Source organism: Oncorhynchus nerka, linkage group LG10 (genome assembly GCF_034236695.1).
Source record: "Oncorhynchus nerka isolate Pitt River linkage group LG10, Oner_Uvic_2.0, whole genome shotgun sequence".
Taxonomy (NCBI): Eukaryota; Metazoa; Chordata; class Actinopteri; order Salmoniformes; family Salmonidae; genus Oncorhynchus; species Oncorhynchus nerka.
Window position 1 is genome coordinate 12,328,677 of NC_088405.1, and position 17,500 is coordinate 12,346,176.

The window sequence follows — 17,500 nt, forward strand, 5'->3', positions numbered from 1 at the left end:
GGTGCAGTGGGTGGAAGGGAGAGGTGGGCCTGGTAGAGTAAAGGTGCAGTGGGTGGAAGGGAGAGGAGGTGGGTAGGAGGGGTGGATGGAAGGGAGAGGAGGTGGGCAGGAGGGATGGATGGAAGGGAGAGAAACAGGAAGGAGCGGGGTGGTGGGTGGAAGGGAGAGGAGGGCCTGGTAGAGTAAAGGTGCAGTGGGTGGAAGGGAGAGGAGGGCCAGGTAGAGTAAAGGTGCAGTGGGTGGAAGGGAGAGGAGGACAGGCCTGGTAGAGTAATGGTGCAGTGGGTGGAAGGGAGAGGTGGGCCTGGTAGAGTAAAGGTGCAGTGGGTGGAAGGGAGAGGTGGGTCTGGTAGAGTAAAGGTGCAGTGGGTGGAAGGGAGAGGTGGGTCTGGTAGAGTAAAGGTGCAGTGGGTGGAAGGGAGAGGAGGGCCTGGTAGAGTAAAGGTGCAGTGGGTGGAAGGGAGAGGTGGGCCTGGTAGAGTAAAGGTGCAGTGGGTGGAAGGGAGAGGTGGGCCTGGTAGAGTAAAGGTGCAGTGGGTGGAAGGGAGAGGTGGGCCTGGTAGAGTAATGGTGCAGTGGGTGGAAGGGAGAGGTGGGTCTGGTTGAGTAAAGGTGCAGTGGGTGGAAGGGAGAGGTGGGTCTGGTAGAGTAAAGGTGCAGTAGGTGGAAGGGAGAGGTGGGCCTGGTAGAGTAAAGGTGCAGTGGGTAGAAGGGAGAGGTGGGCCTGGTAGAGTAAAGGTGCAGTGGGTGGAAGGGAGAGGAGGGCCTGGTAGAGTAAAGGTGCAGTGGGTGGAAGGGAGAGGAGGGCCTGGTAGAGTAAAGGTGCAGTGGGTGGAAGGGAGAGGAGGGCCTGGTAGAGTAAAGGTGCAGTGGGTGGAAGGGAGAGGAGGGCCTGGTAGAGTAAAGGTGCAGTGGGTGGAAGGGAGAGGTGGGTCTGGTAGAGTAAAGGTGCAGTGGGTGGAAGGGAGAGGACAGGCCTGGTAGAGTAAAGGTGCAGTGGGTGGAAGGGAGAGGTGGGTCTGGTAGAGTGAAGGTGCAGTGGGTGGAAGGGAGAGGAGGGCCTGGTAAAAGGTGCAGTGGGTGGAAGGGAGAGGAGGGCCTGGTAGAGTAAAGGTGCAGTGGGTGGAAGGGAGAGGTGGGCCTGGTAGAGTGAAGGTGCAGTGGGTGGAAGGGAGAGGAGGGCCTGGTAGAGTAAAGGTGCAGTGGGTGGAAGGGAGAGGAGGGCCTGGTAGAGTAAAGGTGCAGTGGGTGGAAGGGAGAGGTGGGTCTGGTAGAGTAAAGGTGCAGTGGGTGGAAGGGAGAGGACAGGCCTGGTAGAGTAAAGGTGCAGTGGGTGGAAGGGAGAGGAGGGCCTGGTAGAGTAAAGGTGCAGTGGGTGGAAGGGAGAGGTGGGCCTGGTAGAGTAAAGGTGCAGTGGGTGGAAGGGAGAGGTGGGACTGGTAGAGTAAAGGTGCAGTGGGTGGAAGGGAGAGGTGGGCCTGGTAGAGTAATGGTGCAGTGGGTGGAAGGGAGAGGTGGGCCTGGTAGAGTAAAGGTGCAGTGGGTGGAAGGGAGAGGTGGGCCTGGTAGAGTAAAGGTGCAGTGGGTGGAAGGGAGAGGTGGGCCTGGTAGAGTAATGGTGCAGTGGGTGGAAGGGAGAGGAGGGCCTGGTAGAGTAAAGGTGCAGTGGGTGGAAGGGAGAGGTGGGCCTGGTAGAGTAATGGTGCAGTGGGTGGAAGGGAGAGGTGGGTCTGGTAGAGTAAAGGTGCAGTGGGTGGAAGGGAGAGGTGGGTCTGGTAGAGTAAAGGTGCAGTGGGTGGAAGGGAGAGGTGGGTCTGGTAGAGTAAAGGTGCAGTGGGTGGAAGGGAGAGGAGGGTCTGGTAGAGTAAAGGTGCAGTGGGTAGAAGGGAGAGGTGGGCCTGGTAGAGTAAAGGTGCAGTGGGTTGTGTTTGGGGGATGTTGGTTTGCCAGTGTGGTTCCTTTGCTTTTTCAGTTCCAATTGGAATTGTAGGTGTGTTTTTCTGCTCTCCTGTCATCCCTCTCTGAGCAATATGTATGTCTATTAATTTAATAACATCCATGACATGTTATGAACGCATCAATAGATGAGAGATGAAGAGACAGACAGTGAGATGAGAGAGAGAGATGAAGAGAGACACAGTGAGATGGATGTGTGTGCTTTTACACCTGCATTGCTTGCTGTTTTGGGTTTTAGGCTGGGTTTCTGTACAGCACTTTGAGATATCAGCTGATGTACGAAGGGCTATATAAATAAATTTGATTTGATTTGGAGAGAGAGACAGTGAGATGAGAGAGAGAGATGAAGAGAGAGACAGTGAGATGAGAGAGAGAGATGAAGAGAGACACAGTGAGATGGAGAGAGACACAGTGAGATGAGAGAGACAGTGAGATGAGAGAGACACAGTGAGATGAGAGAGAGAGATGAAGAGAGAGACAGTGAGATGAGAGAGAGACAGTGAGATGAGAGAGAGAGATGAAGAGAGAGACAGTGAGATGAGAGAGAGAGATGAAGAGAGACACAGTGAGATGGAGAGAGACACAGTGAGATGAGAGAGACAGTGAGATGAGAGAGAGACAGTGAGATGAGAGAGAGACAGTGAGATGAGAGAGAGACAGTGAGATGAGAGAGACACAGTGAGATGAGAGAGACACAGTGAGATGAGAGAGAGAGATGAAGAGAGACACAGTGAGATGAGAGAGAGAGATGAAGAGAGAGACAGTGAGATGAGAGAGAGAGATGAAGAGAGAGACAGTGAGAAGAGAGAGACAGTGAGATGAGAGAGAGAGATGAAGAGAGAGACAGTGAGATGAGAGAGAGAGATGAAGAGAGAGACAGTGAGATGAGAGAGAGATGAAGAGAGAGACAGTGAGATGAGAGAGAGAGATGAAGAGAGAGACAGTGAGATGAGAGAGAGAGAGATGAAGAGAGAGACAGTGAGATGAGAGAGAGAGATGAATAGAGACACAGTGAGATGAATAGAGACACAGTGAGATGGAGAGAGACAGACAGTGAGAGGAGAGAGAGAGAGATGAAAAGAGACAGTGAGAGGAGAGAGAGAGATGAAGAGAGACAGACAGTGATATGAAGAGAGACTAAAGAGACACAGTGATATGGAGAGACACAGTGAGATGGAGAGAGACAGACAGTGAGATGGAGAGACACAGACAGTGAGATGGAGAGAGAGATGAATAGAGAGACAGTGAGATGGAGAGAGACAGACAGTGAGATGGAGAGAGAGATTAAGAGAGACACAGTGAGATGGAGAGAGACTAAAGAGAGACAGTGAGATGGAGAGAGACAGACAGTGAGATGGAGAGAGAGATTAAGAGAGACATAGTGAGATGGAGAGAGACAGACAGTGAGATGGAGAGAGAGATTAAGAGAGACACCGTGAGATGGAGAGAGAGATGGAGAGAGACAGACAGTGAGATGGAGAGAGAGATTAAGAGAGACACAGTGAGATGGAGAGAGACAGACAGTGAGATGGAGAGAGAGATTAAGAGAGACACAGTGAGATGGAGAGAGAGATGGAGAGAGACAGACAGTGAGATGGAGAGAGAGATTAAGAGAGACACAGTGAGATGGAGAGAGACTAAAGAGAGACAGTGAGATGGAGAGAGACAGACAGTGAGATGGAGAGAGAGATTAAGAGAGACACAGTGAGATGGAGAGAGAGATGGAGAGAGACAGACAGTGAGATGGAGAGAGATTCAGTTGTCTGACAGACGCTTCATTTGTCCTGTGTGTTGTTCCCTATCTAGAATACTGACAAGACTTAGCTGCAGTCTTCAGTTATTATGCTGGATAGAGTTGACACACACACACTCCCTCCCAACACACAGTTCCCCAAAGACAGTTATTATGCTGGATAGAGTTGACACACACACTCCCTCCCAACACACAGTTCCCCAAAGACAGTTATTTAACTAACAACTCCAGGCAGCGCTTCCAGGACACAAGACCGACGAGAGAGAAAGAAAAGTGAGCGAGCGGGGAGAGAAAGAGAGAAGGTAGAATGACCCCGGGTGTCCTATCAACACAGCGAGGCAGCATGGAGGTCCTCTGTTCAGCAAGGCAGCATGGAGGTCCTCTGTTCAGCGAGGCAGCATGGAGGTCCTCTGTTCTCTGACAGCATGGAGGTCCTCTGTTCAGCGAGGCAGCATGGAGGTCCTCTGTTCAGCGAGGCAGCATGGAGGTCCTCTGTTCTCTGACAGCATGGAGGTCCTCTGTTCTCTGACAGCATGGAGGTCCTCTGTTCAGCGAGGCAGCATGGAGGTCCTCTGTTCTCTGACAGCATGGAGGTCCTCTGTTCTCTGACAGCATGGAGGTCCTCTGTTCTCTGACAGCATGGAGGTCCTCTGTTCAGCGAGGCAGCATGGAGGTCCTCTGTTCTCTGACAGCATGGAGATCCTCTGTTCAGCGAGGCAGCATGGAGGTCCTCTGTTCAGCAAGGCAGCATGGAGGTCCTCTGTTCAGCAAGGCAGCATGGAGGTCCTCTGTTCTCTGACAGCATGGAGGTCATCTGTTCAGCGAGGCAGCATGGAGGTCCTCTGTTCTCTGACAGCATGGAGGTCCTCTGTTCAGCGAGGCAGCATGGAGGTCCTCTGTTCTCTGACAGCATGGAGGTCCTCTGTTCTCTGACAGCATGGAGGTCCTCTGTTCTCTGACAGTATGGAGGTCCTCTGTTCTCTGACAGCATGGAGGTCCTCTGTTCAGCGAGGCAGCATGGAGGTCCTCTGTTCTCTGGCAGCATGGAGGTCCTCTGTTCTCTGACAGCATGGAGGTCCTCTGTTCAGCGAGGCAGCATGGAGGTCCTCTGTTCTCTGACAGCATGGAGGTCCTCTGTTCAGCGAGGCAGCATGGAGGTCCTCTGTTCTCTGACAGCATGGAGGTCCTCTGTTCTCTGACAGCATGGAGGTCCTCTGTTCTCTGACAGCATGGAGTTCCTCTGTTCTCTGACAGCATGGAGGTCCTCTGTTCAGCGAGACAGCATGGAGGTCATCTGTTCAGCGAGGCAGCATGGAGGTCCTCTGTTCTCTGGCAGCATGGAGGTCCTCTGTTCAGCGAGGCAGCATGGAGGTCCTCTGTTCAGCGAGGCAGCATGGAGGTCCTCTGTTCTCTGACAGCATGGAGGTCCTCTGTTCAGCGAGGCAGCATGGAGGTCCTCTGTTCAGCGAGGCAGCATGGAGGTCCTCTGTTCAGCGAGGCAGCATGGAGGTCCTCTGTTCAGCGAGGCAGCATGGAGGTCCTCTGTTCTCTGACAGCATGGAGGTCCTCTGTTCTCTGACAGCATGGAGGTCCTCTGTTCTCTGACAGCATGGAGGTCCTCTGTTCTCTGACAGCATGGAGGTCCTCTGTTCTCTGACAGCAAGACAGAGCTCTACACCTAGAGGAGAGAGACTAGATGTATCAGTGTTTTACACCTAGAGGAGAGAGAGACCAGATGTATCAGTGTTTTACACCTAGAGGAGAGAGAGACTAGATGTATCAGTGTTTTACACCTAGAGGAGAGAGACGAGATGTATCAGTGTTTTACACCTAGAGGAGAGAGAGACCAGATGTATCAGTGTTTTACACCCAGAGGAGAGAGATACTAGATGTATCAGTGTTTTACACCTAGAGGAGAGAGAGACCAGATGTATCAGTGTTTTACACCTAGAGGAGAGAGAGACCAGATGTATCAGTGTTTTACACCTAGAGGAGAGAGACGAGATGTATCAGTGTTTTACACCTAGAGGAGAGAGAGACCAGATGTATCAGTGTTTTACACCCAGAGGAGAGAGATACTAGATGTATCAGTGTTTTACACCTAGAGGAGAGAGAGACCAGATGTATCAGTGTTTTACACCTAGAGGAGAGAGAGACCAGATGTATCAGTGTTTTACACCTAGAGGAGAGAGAGACCAGATGTGTCAGTGTTTTACACCTAGAGGAGAGAGAGACCAGATGTATCAGTGTTTTACACCTAGAGGAGAGAGAGACCAGATGTATCAGTGTTTTACACCTAGAGGAGAGAGAGACCAGATGTATCAGTGTTTTACACCTAGAGGAGAGAGAGACCAGATGTATCAGTGTTTTACACCTAGAGGAGAGAGAGACCAGATGTGTCAGTGTTTTACACCTAGAGGAGAGAGAGACCAGATGTATCAGTGTTTTACAGCTAGAGGAGAGAGAGACCAGATGTATCAGTGTTTTACACCTAGAGGAGAGAGAGACCAGATGTATCAGTGTTTTACAGCTAGAGGAGAGAGAGACCAGATGTATCAGTGTTTTACACCTAGAGGAGAGAGAGACCAGATGTATCAGTGTTTTACACCTAGAGGAGAGAGAGACCAGATGTATCAGTGTTTTACACCTAGAGTAGAGAGAGACCAGATGTATCAGTGTTTTACACCTAGAGGAGAGAGAGACCAGATGTATCAGTGTTTTACACCTAGAGGAGAGAGAGACCAGATGTATCAGTGTTTTACACCTAGAGGAGAGAGAGACCAGATGTATCAGTGTTTTACACCTAGAGGAGAGAGAGACTAGATGTATCAGTGTTTTACACCTAGAGGAGAGAGACGAGATGTATCAGTGTTTTACACCTAGAGGAGAGAGAGACCAGATGTATCAGTGTTTTACACCTAGAGGAGAGAGATACTAGATCTATCAGTGTTTTACACCTAGAGGAGAGAGAGACCAGATGTATCAGTGTTTTACACCTAGAGGAGAGAGAGACCAGATGTATCAGTGTTTTTTGGAGCCCAACTGTTTGGTTTCCAAATCTTTGGGCGTAACTGTGTGGGTGTGTTTTGTTCCTTATCTAGAATTCTGACAAGACTTAGCTTCTGGCCTATCAGCTGCTGGCCTGTTAGCTTCTGGCCTGTTAGCTTCTGGCCTATCAGCTGCTGGCCTTTTAGCTTCTGGCCTGTTGGCTTCTGGCCTATCAGCTGCTGGCCTTTTAGCTTCTGGCCTGTTGGCTTCTGGCCTGTTAGCTTCTGGCCTATCAGCTGCTGGCCTGTTAGCTGGTGGCCTGTTAGCTTCTGGCCTGTTAGCTTCTGGCCTATGAGCTGCTGGCCTGTTAGCTTCTGGCCTATGAGCTGCTGAACTGTTAGCTTCTGGCCTATGAGCTGCTGGCCTGTTAGCTTCTGGCCTATCAGCTGCTGGCCCGTTAGCTGCTGGCCTATCAGCTGCTGGCCTGTTAGCTTCTGGCCTATTAGCTTCTGGCCTGTTAGCTGCTGGCCCGTTAGCTTCTGGCCCGTTAGCTTCTGGCCCGTTAGCTTCTGGCCCGTTAGCTTCTGGCCCGTTAGCTTCTGGCCTATCAGCTGCTGGCCTGTTAGCTTCTGGCCTATCAGCTGCTGGCCTATTTTTCACTTCCAAGTTGTCACCCCCCTCTAAGACATTTCATGATTTATTTCCATGTGTTGTGTGAAGAGCGAACAACACACGACATCGGTCTTCTCTAGTTCCATTCCCATGATGCCTTTTACCAGAGCTGGGGTGACATGGGCCCAGTTCCATATCGGCCCCTAGCTCCTACCTGGAGGCACTTTGGAAGATCAGAATGGGTTTGGATTGGTATGGTAGTTTTACTAATGGGCCTTTATGCCATTATTCTCTCCAGCTGTCTAATGGTTTCAGATGTGGTGCCACTGGGAAGGGGCTGTGGGAAGTAGAGGGATGGTGACAGAATAGAATATGACTCCTTTATTAGACATTCCATCAGCACAAAACTCCTTCAATCTATCCACCAGATTTTAACAAGTGTTTATCCCTCCCTCCCTCCCTCCCTCCCTCCCTCCCTCCCGCCTTCTCTCCCTCCCGCCTTCTCTCCCTACCTCTCTCCCTACCTCTCTCCCCACCTCTCTCCCCTCTCTACTCTCCCTACCCCTCTCCCTACCCCTCTCCCTACCTCTCTCCCTACCTCCCTCCCCTCTCTACTCTCCCTCCCTCCCTCCCTCCCTCCCTCCCTCCCTCCCTCCCTCCCTCTCTCTCTCCCTACCTCCCTCCCTACCTCTCTCCCTACCTCCCTCCCCTCTCTACCCTCCCTCCCCCTCTCTCTCTCTCCCTCCATCTCTCAGGAGTCTCCTTCAGGTCGTAGAAAGGCTCTGGCTAGCAGCAGCATCAACATGAAGCAGTATGCCAGCCCCATGCCCACACAGACTGACGTCAAGCTCAAGTTCAAGCCCCTCTCAAAGAAGGTGGTGTCTGCCACGCTACAGTTCTCCCTCTCCTGCATCTTCCTCCGTGAGGGCAAGGCCACGTAAGTCCACACACACACACACGGCAAAGCCACGTAAATATGCTCCCTTCACAAAAGTCAACCCCCCCAAATCTAGCCCTCTAAACATCTCTCCTCCTTGAACTTGTATTTTACTACTCTGGTCTTCTTCTCTTTCTTCCATATCAGTTCCTATCTCCGTTTATTTCCCTTGTCTGTCTTCCTACTTCCCCTTCTGTTGTTCTCCCCCTCCTCTCTCTCTCCCTCTCTTCTGTTGTTCTCACCCTCCTCTCTCTCTCTACTGTTGTTCTCACCCTCCTCTCTCTCTCTCTCTTCTGTTGTTCTCACCCTCCTCTCTCTCTCCCTCTCTTCTGTTGTTCTCACCCTCCTCTCTCTCTCCCTCTCTTCTGTTGTTCTCACCCTCCTCTCTCTCTCCCTCTCTTCTGTTGTTCTCACCCTCCTCTCTCTCCCTCTCTCCCTCTCTTCTGTTGTTCTCCCCCTCCTCTCTCTCTCCCTCTCTTCTGTTGTTCTCCCCCTCTCTCTCTCCCTCTCTTCTGTTGTTCTCCCTCTCTCTCCCCCTCTCTTCTGTTGTTCTCCCTCCTCTCTCTCTCTCTGTTGTTCTCCCCTCCTCTTCTCTCTCCCTCTTTCTGTTGTTCTCCCCTCCTCTCTCTCTCCCTCTCTTCTGTTGTTCTCACCTCTCTCTCCCCTCTCTTCTGTTGTTCTCCCCTCCTCTCTCTCTCCCTCTCTTCTGTTGTTCTCACCCTCCTCTCTCTCTCTTCTGTTGTTCTCCCCCTCCTCTCTCTCTCTCCCTCTCTTCTGTTGTTCTCACCCTCCTCTCCCTCTCTTCTGTTGTTCTCCCCTCCTCTCTCTCTCTCTCTTCTGTTGTTCTCCCCTCCTCTCTCTCTCTCCCTCTCTTCTGTTGTTCTCCCCCTCCTCTCTCTCTCCCTCTCTTCTGTTGTTCTCCCCCCTCTCTCTCTCTCCCCTCTTCTGTTGTTCTCCCCCTCCTCTCTCTCCCTCTCTCCCTCTCTTCTGTTGTTCTCCCCTCCTCTCTCTCTCTCCCTCTCTTCTGTTGTTCTCACCCTCCTCTCTCTCTCCCTCTCTTCTGTTGTTCTCCCCCTCCTCTCTCTCTCCCTCTCTTCTGTTGTTCTCCCCCTCCTCTCTCTCTCCCTCTCTTCTGTTGTTCTCACCCTCCTCTTTCTCTCCCTCTCTTCTGTTGTTCTCTCCCTCTCTTCTGTTGTTCTCACTCTCCCTCTCTTCTGTTGTTCTCCCCCTCCTCTCTCTCCCTCTCTTCTGTTGTTCTCACCCTCCTCTCTCTCTCCCTCTCTTCTGTTGTTCTCCCTCCTCTCTCTCTCCCTCTCTTCTGTTGTTCTCCCCCTCCTCTCTCTCTCCCTCTCTTCTGTTGTTCTCACCCTCCTCTTCTCTCTCTCTGTTGTTCTCCCCTCCTCTCTCTCTCTCCTCTCTTCTGTTGTTCTCACCTCTCTCTCTGTTGTTCTCCCCTCCCTCTCTTCTTCTGTTGTTCTCCCCCTCCTCTCTCTCTCCCTCTCTTCTGTTGTTCTCCCCCTCCTCTCTCTCTCCCTCTCTTCTGTTGTTCTCCCCCTCCTCTCTCTCCCTCTCTTCTGTTGTTCTCACCCTCCTCTCTCTCTCCCTCTCTTCTGTTGTTCTCACCCTCCTCTCTCTCTCTCCCTCTCTTCTGTTGTTCTCCCCTCCTCTCTCTCTCTCCCTCTCTTCTGTTGTTCTCCCCTCCTCTCTCTCTCTCCCTCTCTTCTGTTGTTCTCCCCCTCCTCTCTCTCTCCCTCTCTTTTGTTGTTCTCACCCTCCTCTCTCTCTCCCTCTCTTCTGTTGTTCTCACCCTCCTCTCTCTCTCCCTCTCTTCTGTTGTTCTCACCCTCCTCTCTCTCTCTCCCTCTCTTCTGTTGTTCTCACCCTCCTCTCTCTCTCCCTCTCTTCTGTTGTTCTCACCCTCCTCTTTCTCTCTCCCTCTCTTCTGTTGTTCTCACCCTCCTCTCTCTCTCTTCTGTTGTTCTCCCCCTCCTCTCTCTCTCTCCCTCTCTTCTGTTGTTCTCACCCTCCTCTCTCTCCCTCTCTTCTGTTGTTCTCCCCCTCCTCTCTCTCTCCCTCTCTTCTGTTGTTCTCACCCTCCTCTCTCTCTCCCTCTCTTCTGTTGTTCTCCCCCTCCTCTCTCTCTCCCTCTCTTCTGTTGTTCTCACCCTCCTCTCTCTCTCCCTCTCTTCTGTTGTTCTCCCCCTCCTCTCTCTCTCCCTCTCTTCTGTTGTTCTCCCCCTCCTCTCTCTCTCCCTCTCTTCTGTTGTTCTCACCCTCCTCTCTCTCTCTCCCTCTCTTCTGTTGTTCTCACCCTCCTCTCTCTCTCCCTCTCTTCTGTTGTTCTCCCCCTCCTCTCTCTCCCTCTCTTCTGTTAAGTGGATACAGTCTATACGTATTCCATTTCCTGCACTCGATAGAGAGCAACGGCAGAAGAAAGGAATAGAGAGTGTTTGTGATTTCTGCTAACGTTCTCCTGCCTTCCACAATACAAACAGGACGATAATACCAGTCTCAGTGTGTAATACCAGTCTCAGTGTAATACCAGTCTCAGTGTGTAATACCAGTCTCAGTGTGTAATACCAGTCTCAGTGTAATACCAGTCTCAGTGTGTAATACCAGTCTCAGTGTGTAATACCAGTCTCAGTGTATAATACCAGTCTCAGTGTGTAATACCAGTCTCAGTATAATACCAGTCTCAGTATAATACCAGTCTGTGTGTAATACCAGTCTGTGTGTAATACCAGTCTCAGTGTGTAATACCAGTCTGTGTGTAATACCAGTCTGTGTGTAATACCAGTCTCAGTGTAATACCAGTCTCAGTATAATACCAGTCTCAGTATAATACCAGTCTCTGTGTGTAATACCAGTCTCTGTGTGTAATACCAGTCTCAGTGTGTAATACCAGTCTCAGTATGTAATACCAGTCTCAGTATGTAATACCAGTTTCAGTATGTAATACCAGTCTCAGTGTGTAATACCAGTCTCAGTGTGTAATACCAGTCTCAGTATAATACCAGTCTCAGTGTGTAATACCAGTCTCAGTATAATACCAGTCTCAGTATAATACCAGTCTCAGTATAATACCAGTCTCTGTGTGTAATACCAGTCTCAGTGTATAATACCAGTCTCAGTATAATACCAGTCTCAGTATAATACCAGTCTCAATATAATACCAGTCTCAGTGTATAATACCAGTCTCAGTGTGTAATACCAGTCTCAGTATAATACCAGTCTCAGTGTATAATACCAGTCTCAGTATGTAATACCAGTCTCAGTATAATACCAGTCTCAGTATAATACCAGTCTCAGTATAATACCAGTCTCAGTGTAATACCAGTCTCAGTGTATAATACCAGTCTCAGTGTGTAATACCAGTCTCAGTATAATACCAGTCTCAGTGTGTAATACCAGTCTCAGTATAATACCAGTCTCAGTATAATACCAGTCTCAGTATAATACCAGTCTCTGTGTGTAATACCAGTCTCAGTGTATAATACCAGTCTCAGTATAATACCAGTCTCAGTATAATACCAGTCTCAGTATAATACCAGTCTCAGTGTATAATACCAGTCTCAGTGTGTAATACCAGTCTCAGTATAATACCAGTCTCAGTGTATAATACCAGTCTCAGTATGTAATACCAGTCTCAGTATAATACCAGTCTCAGTATAATACCAGTCTCAGTATAATACCAGTCTCAGTGTAATACCAGTCTCAGTGTATAATACCAGTCTCAGTATAATACCAGTCTCAGTATAATACCAGTCTCTGTATAATACCAGTCTCAGTATAATACCAGTCTCTGTGTGTAATACCAGTCTCAGTATAATACCAGTCTCAGTATAATACCAGTCTCAGTGTATAATACCAGTCTCAGTGTGTAATACCAGTCTCAGTGTAATACCAGTCTCAGTATAATACCAGTCTCAGTGTATAATACCAGTCTCAGTATAATACCAGTCTCAGTATAATACCAGTCTCAGTATAATACCAGTCTATAATACCAGTCTCAGTGTGTAATACCAGTCTCAGTGTGTAATACCAGTCTCAGTATAATACCAGTCTCAGTGTGTAATACCAGTCTCAGTGTAATACCAGTCTCAGTGTAATACCAGTCTCAGTATAATACCAGTCTCTGTGTGTAATACCAGTCTCAGTGTAATACCAGTCTCAGTGTAATACCAGTCTCAGTGTAATACCAGTCTCAGTGTATAATACCAGTCTCAGTGTGTAATACCAGTCTCAGTGTGTAATACCAGTCTCGGTGTGTAATACCAGTCTCAGTGTGTAATACCAGTCTCAGTGTGTAATACCAGTCTCAGTGTGTAATACCAGTCTCTGTGTGTAATACCAGTCTCAGTATAATACCAGTCTCAGTGTGTAATACCAGTCTCAGTGTGTAATACCAGTCTCAGTGTGTAATACCAGTCTCAGTGTATAATACCAGTCTCAGTGTATAATACCAGTCTCAGTGTAATACCAGTCTCAGTATGTAATACCAGTCTCAGTGTATAATACCAGTCTCAGTGTATAATACCAGTCTCAGTGTATAATACCAGTCTCAGTATAATACCAGTCTCAGTATAATACCAGTCTCAGTGTATAATACCAGTCTCAGTGTATAATACCAGTCTCAGTGTATAATACCAGTCTCAGTGTATAATACCAGTCTCAGTATAATACCAGTCTCAGTGTATAATACCAGTCTCAGTATAATACCAGTCTCAGTGTATAATACCAGTCTCAGTGTGTAATACCAGTCTCTGTGTGTAATACCAGTCTCAGTGTGTAATACCAGTCTCTGTGTGTAATACCAGTCTCAGTATGTAATACCAGTCTCTGTGTGTAATACCAGTCTCTGTGTGTAATACCAGTCTCAGTATAATACCAGTCTCAGTGTGTAATACCAGTCTCAGTGTGTAATACCAGTCTCAGTGTGTAATACCAGTCTCAGTATGTAATACCAGTCTCAGTATGTAATACCAGTCTCAGTGTGTAATACCAGTCTCAGTATAATACCAGTCTCTGTGTGTAATACCAGTCTCAGTATAATACCAGTCTCAGTGTATAATACCAGTCTCAGTGTGTAATACCAGTCTCAGTGTAATACCAGTCTCAGTGTGTAATACCAGTCTCAGTGTGTAATACCAGTCTCAGTGTGTAATACCAGTCTCTGTGTGTAATACCAGTCTCAGTATAATACCCGTCTCAGTGTGTAATACCAGTCTCAGTGTGTAATACCAGTCTCAGTATGTAATACCAGTCTCAGTGTATAATACCAGTCTCAGTGTATAATACCAGTCTCAGTGTAATACCAGTCTCAGTATGTAATACCAGTCTCAGTGTATAATACCAGTCTCAGTGTATAATACCAGTCTCAGTGTATAATACCAGTCTCAGTGTAATACCAGTCTCAGTATGTAATACCAGTCTCAGTGTATAATACCAGTCTCAGTGTATAATACCAGTCTCAGTATAATACCAGGCCCAGTATAATACCAGTCTCAGTGTATAATACCAGTCTCAGTGTATAATACCAGTCTCAGTGTATAATACCAGTCTCAGTGTATAATACCAGTCTTAGTATAATACCAGTCTCAGTGTATAATACTAGTCTCAGTGTATAATACCAGTCTCAGTGTGTAATACCAGTCTCAGTGTGTAATACCAGTCTCTGTGTGTAATACCAGTCTCAGTATGTAATACCAGTCTCTGTGTGTAATACCAGTCTCAGTATGTAATACCAGTCTCTGTGTGTAATACCAGTCTCTGTGTGTAATACCAGTCTCAGTATAATACCAGTCTCAGTGTGTAATACCAGTCTCAGTGTGTAATACCAGTCTCAGTGTGTAATACCAGTCTCAGTATGTAATACCAGTCTCAGTATGTAATACCAGTCTCAGTGTGTAATACCAGTCTCAGTATAATACCAGTCTCTGTGTGTAATACCAGTCTCAGTATAATACCAGTCTCAGTGTATAATACCAGTCTCAGTATGTAATACCAGTCTCAGTATAATACCAGTCTCAGTGTGTAATACCAGTCTCAGTATAATACCAGTCTCAGTGTGTAATACCAGTCTCAGTATAATACCAGTCTCAGTGTGTAATACCAGTCTCAGTGTGTAATACCAGTCTCAGTGTGTAATACCAGTCTCAGTATATAATACCAGTCTCAGTATAATACCAGTCTCAGTGTAATACCAGTCTCAGTGTAATACCAGTCTCAGTATAATACCAGTCTCAGTATAATACCAGTCTCAGTATGTAATACCAGTCTCAGTGTGTAATGCCAGTCTCAGTGTGTAATGCCAGTCTCAGTGTGTAATGCCAGTCTCAGTATAATACCAGTCTCAGTGTATAATACCAGTCTCAGTATGTAATACCAGTCTCAGTGTATAATACCAGTCTCAGTATGTAATACCAGTCTCAGTGTATAATACCAGTCTCAGTATGTAATACCAGTCTCAGTATAATACCAGTCTCAGTGTATAATACCAGTCTCAGTATAATACCAGTCTCAGTATAATACCAGTCTCAGTGTATAATACCAGTCTCAGTATAATACCAGTCTCAGTATAATACCAGTCTCAGTGTATAAAACCAGTCTCAGTATGTAATACCAGTCTCAGTGTGTAATACCAGTCTCAGTGTGTAATGCCAGTCTCAGTGTGTAATGCCAGTCCCAGTATAATACCAGTCTCAGTGTATAATGCCAGTCTCAGTGTGTAATACCAGTCTCAGTATAATACCAGTCTCAGTATAATACCAGTCTCAGTGTATAATACCAGTCTCAGTGTATAATACCAGTCTCAGTGTGTAATGCCAGTCTCAGTATAATACCAGTCTCAGTATATAATACCAGTCTCAGTATGTAATACCAGTCTCAGTGTATAATACCAGTCTCAGTATAATACCAGTCTCAGTATAATACCAGTCTCTGTGTGTAATACCAGTCTCAGTGTGTAATACCAGTCTCAGTGTATAATACCAGTCTCAGTATAATACCAGTCTCAGTATGTAATACCAGTCTCTGTGTGTAATACCAGTCTCAGTATAATACCAGTCTCAGTGTGTAATACCAGTCTCAGTGTATAATACCAGTCTCAGTATAATACCAGTCTCAGTATAATTCCAGTCTCAGTGTATAATACCAGTCTCAGTGTATAATACCAGTCTCAGTATAATACCAGTCTCAGTATAATACCAGTCTCAGTGTATAATACCAGTCTCAGTGTGTAATGCCAGTCTCAGTATAATACCAGTCTCAGTATAATACCAGTCTCAGTGTGTAATACCAGTCTCAGTGTGTAATACCAGTCTCAGTGTGTAATACCAGTCTCAGTGTGTAATACCAGTCTCAGTGTATAATACCAGTCTCAGTGTATAATACCAGTCTCAGTGTGTAATACCAGTCTCAGTGTGTAATGCCAGTCTCAGTATAATACCAGTCTCAGTATATAATACCAGTCTCAGTATGTAATACCAGTCTCAGTATAATACCAGTCTCAGTATATAATACCAGTCTCAGTGTGTAATACCAGTCTCAGTATAATACCAGTCTCAGTATAATACCAGTCTCAGTATAATACCAGTCTCAGTGTGTAATACCAGTCTCAGTATAATACCAGTCTCAGTGTGTAATACCAGTCTCAGTGTGTAATACCAGTCTCAGTGTAATACCAGTCTCAGTATAATACCAGTCTCAGTGTATAATACCAGTCTCAGTGTATAATACCAGTCTCAGTATAATACCAGTCTCAGTGTGTAATACCAGTCTCAGTGTGTAATACCAGTCTCAGTGTGTAATACCAGTCTCAGTGTATAATACCAGTCTCAGTGTATAATACCAGTCTCAGTATAATACCAGTCTCAGTATGTAATACCAGTCTCAGTATAATACCAGTCTCTGTATAATACCAGTCTCAGTATGTAATACCAGTCTCAGTATGTAATACCAGTCTCAGTGTGTAATACCAGTCTCAGTGTGTAATACCAGTCTCAGTATGTAATACCAGTCTCAGTGTGTAATACCAGTCTCAGTATGTAATACCAGTCTCAGTATGTAATACCAGTCTCAGTATGTAATACCAGTCTCAGTGTGTAATACCAGTCTCAGTATGTAATACCAGTCTCAGTATGTAATACCAGTCTCAGTATGTAATACCAGTCTCAGTATAATACCAGTCTCAGTATAATACCAGTCTCAGTATAATACCAGTCTCAGTATAATACCAGTCTCAGTGTGTAATACCAGTCTCAGTGTAATACCAGTCTCAGTGTAATACCAGTCTCAGTGTAATACCAGTATCTGTGTGTAATACCAGTCTCTGTGTGTAATACCAGTCTCAGTATAATACCAGTCTCAGTATAATACCAGTCTCAGTATAATACCAGTCTCAGTGTAATACCAGTCTCAGTATAATACCAGTCTCAGTGTAATACCAGTCTCAGTGTGTAATACCAGTCTCAGTATAATACCAGTCTCAGTATAATACCAGTCTCAGTATAATACCAGTCTCAGTATAATACCAGTCTCAGTATAATACCAGTCTCAGTATAATACCAGTCTCAGTATAATACCAGTCTCAGTGTAATACCAGTCTCAGTATAATACCAGTCTCAGTGTAATACCAGTCTCAGTGTGTAATACCAGTCTCAGTATAATACCAGTCTCAGTATAATACCAGTCTCAGTATAATACCAGTCTCAGTATAATACCAGTCTCAGTGTGTAATACCAGTCTCAGTGTGTAATACCAGTCTCAGTATAATACCAGTCTCAGTATAATACCAGTCTCAGTATAATACCAGTCTCAGTGTAATACCAGTCTCAGTGTGTAATACCAGTCTCAGTATAATACCAGTCTCAGTGTAATACCAGTCTCAGTATAATACCAGTCTCAGTGTAATACCAGTCTCAGTGTGTAATACCAGTCTCAGTATAATACCAGTCTCAGTATAATACCAGTCTCAGTATAATACCAGTCTCAGTGTAATACCAGTCTCAGTATGTAATACCAGTCTCAGTGTGTAATACCAGTCTCAGTGTGTAATACCAGTCTCAGTATAATACCAGTCTCAGTATAATACCAGTCTCAGTATAATACCAGTCTCTGTATAGCACCAGTCAACCTCTAGTCACCCTCAGCTTCAGAATGAGAATATCTCTCATTCAATGGATCCATATTTTCTCTCTCTCTCTCTCTCTCTCTCTCTCTCTCTCTCTCTCTCTGTTCTCTCTCTCTGTTCTCTC

General features: G+C 46.7%; 1 protein-coding gene across 1 annotated transcript in view; it reads left to right on the plus strand.

Moving 5' to 3' along the window:
- Positions 1-17,500, plus strand: part of ehbp1 (EH domain binding protein 1) — a 447,197-nt gene that overhangs the window by 108,409 nt on the left and 321,288 nt on the right. The window contains 1 exon segment of the mRNA XM_065022884.1: positions 8,065-8,246. Coding sequence (XP_064878956.1) covers positions 8,065-8,246 — 182 coding nt within the window.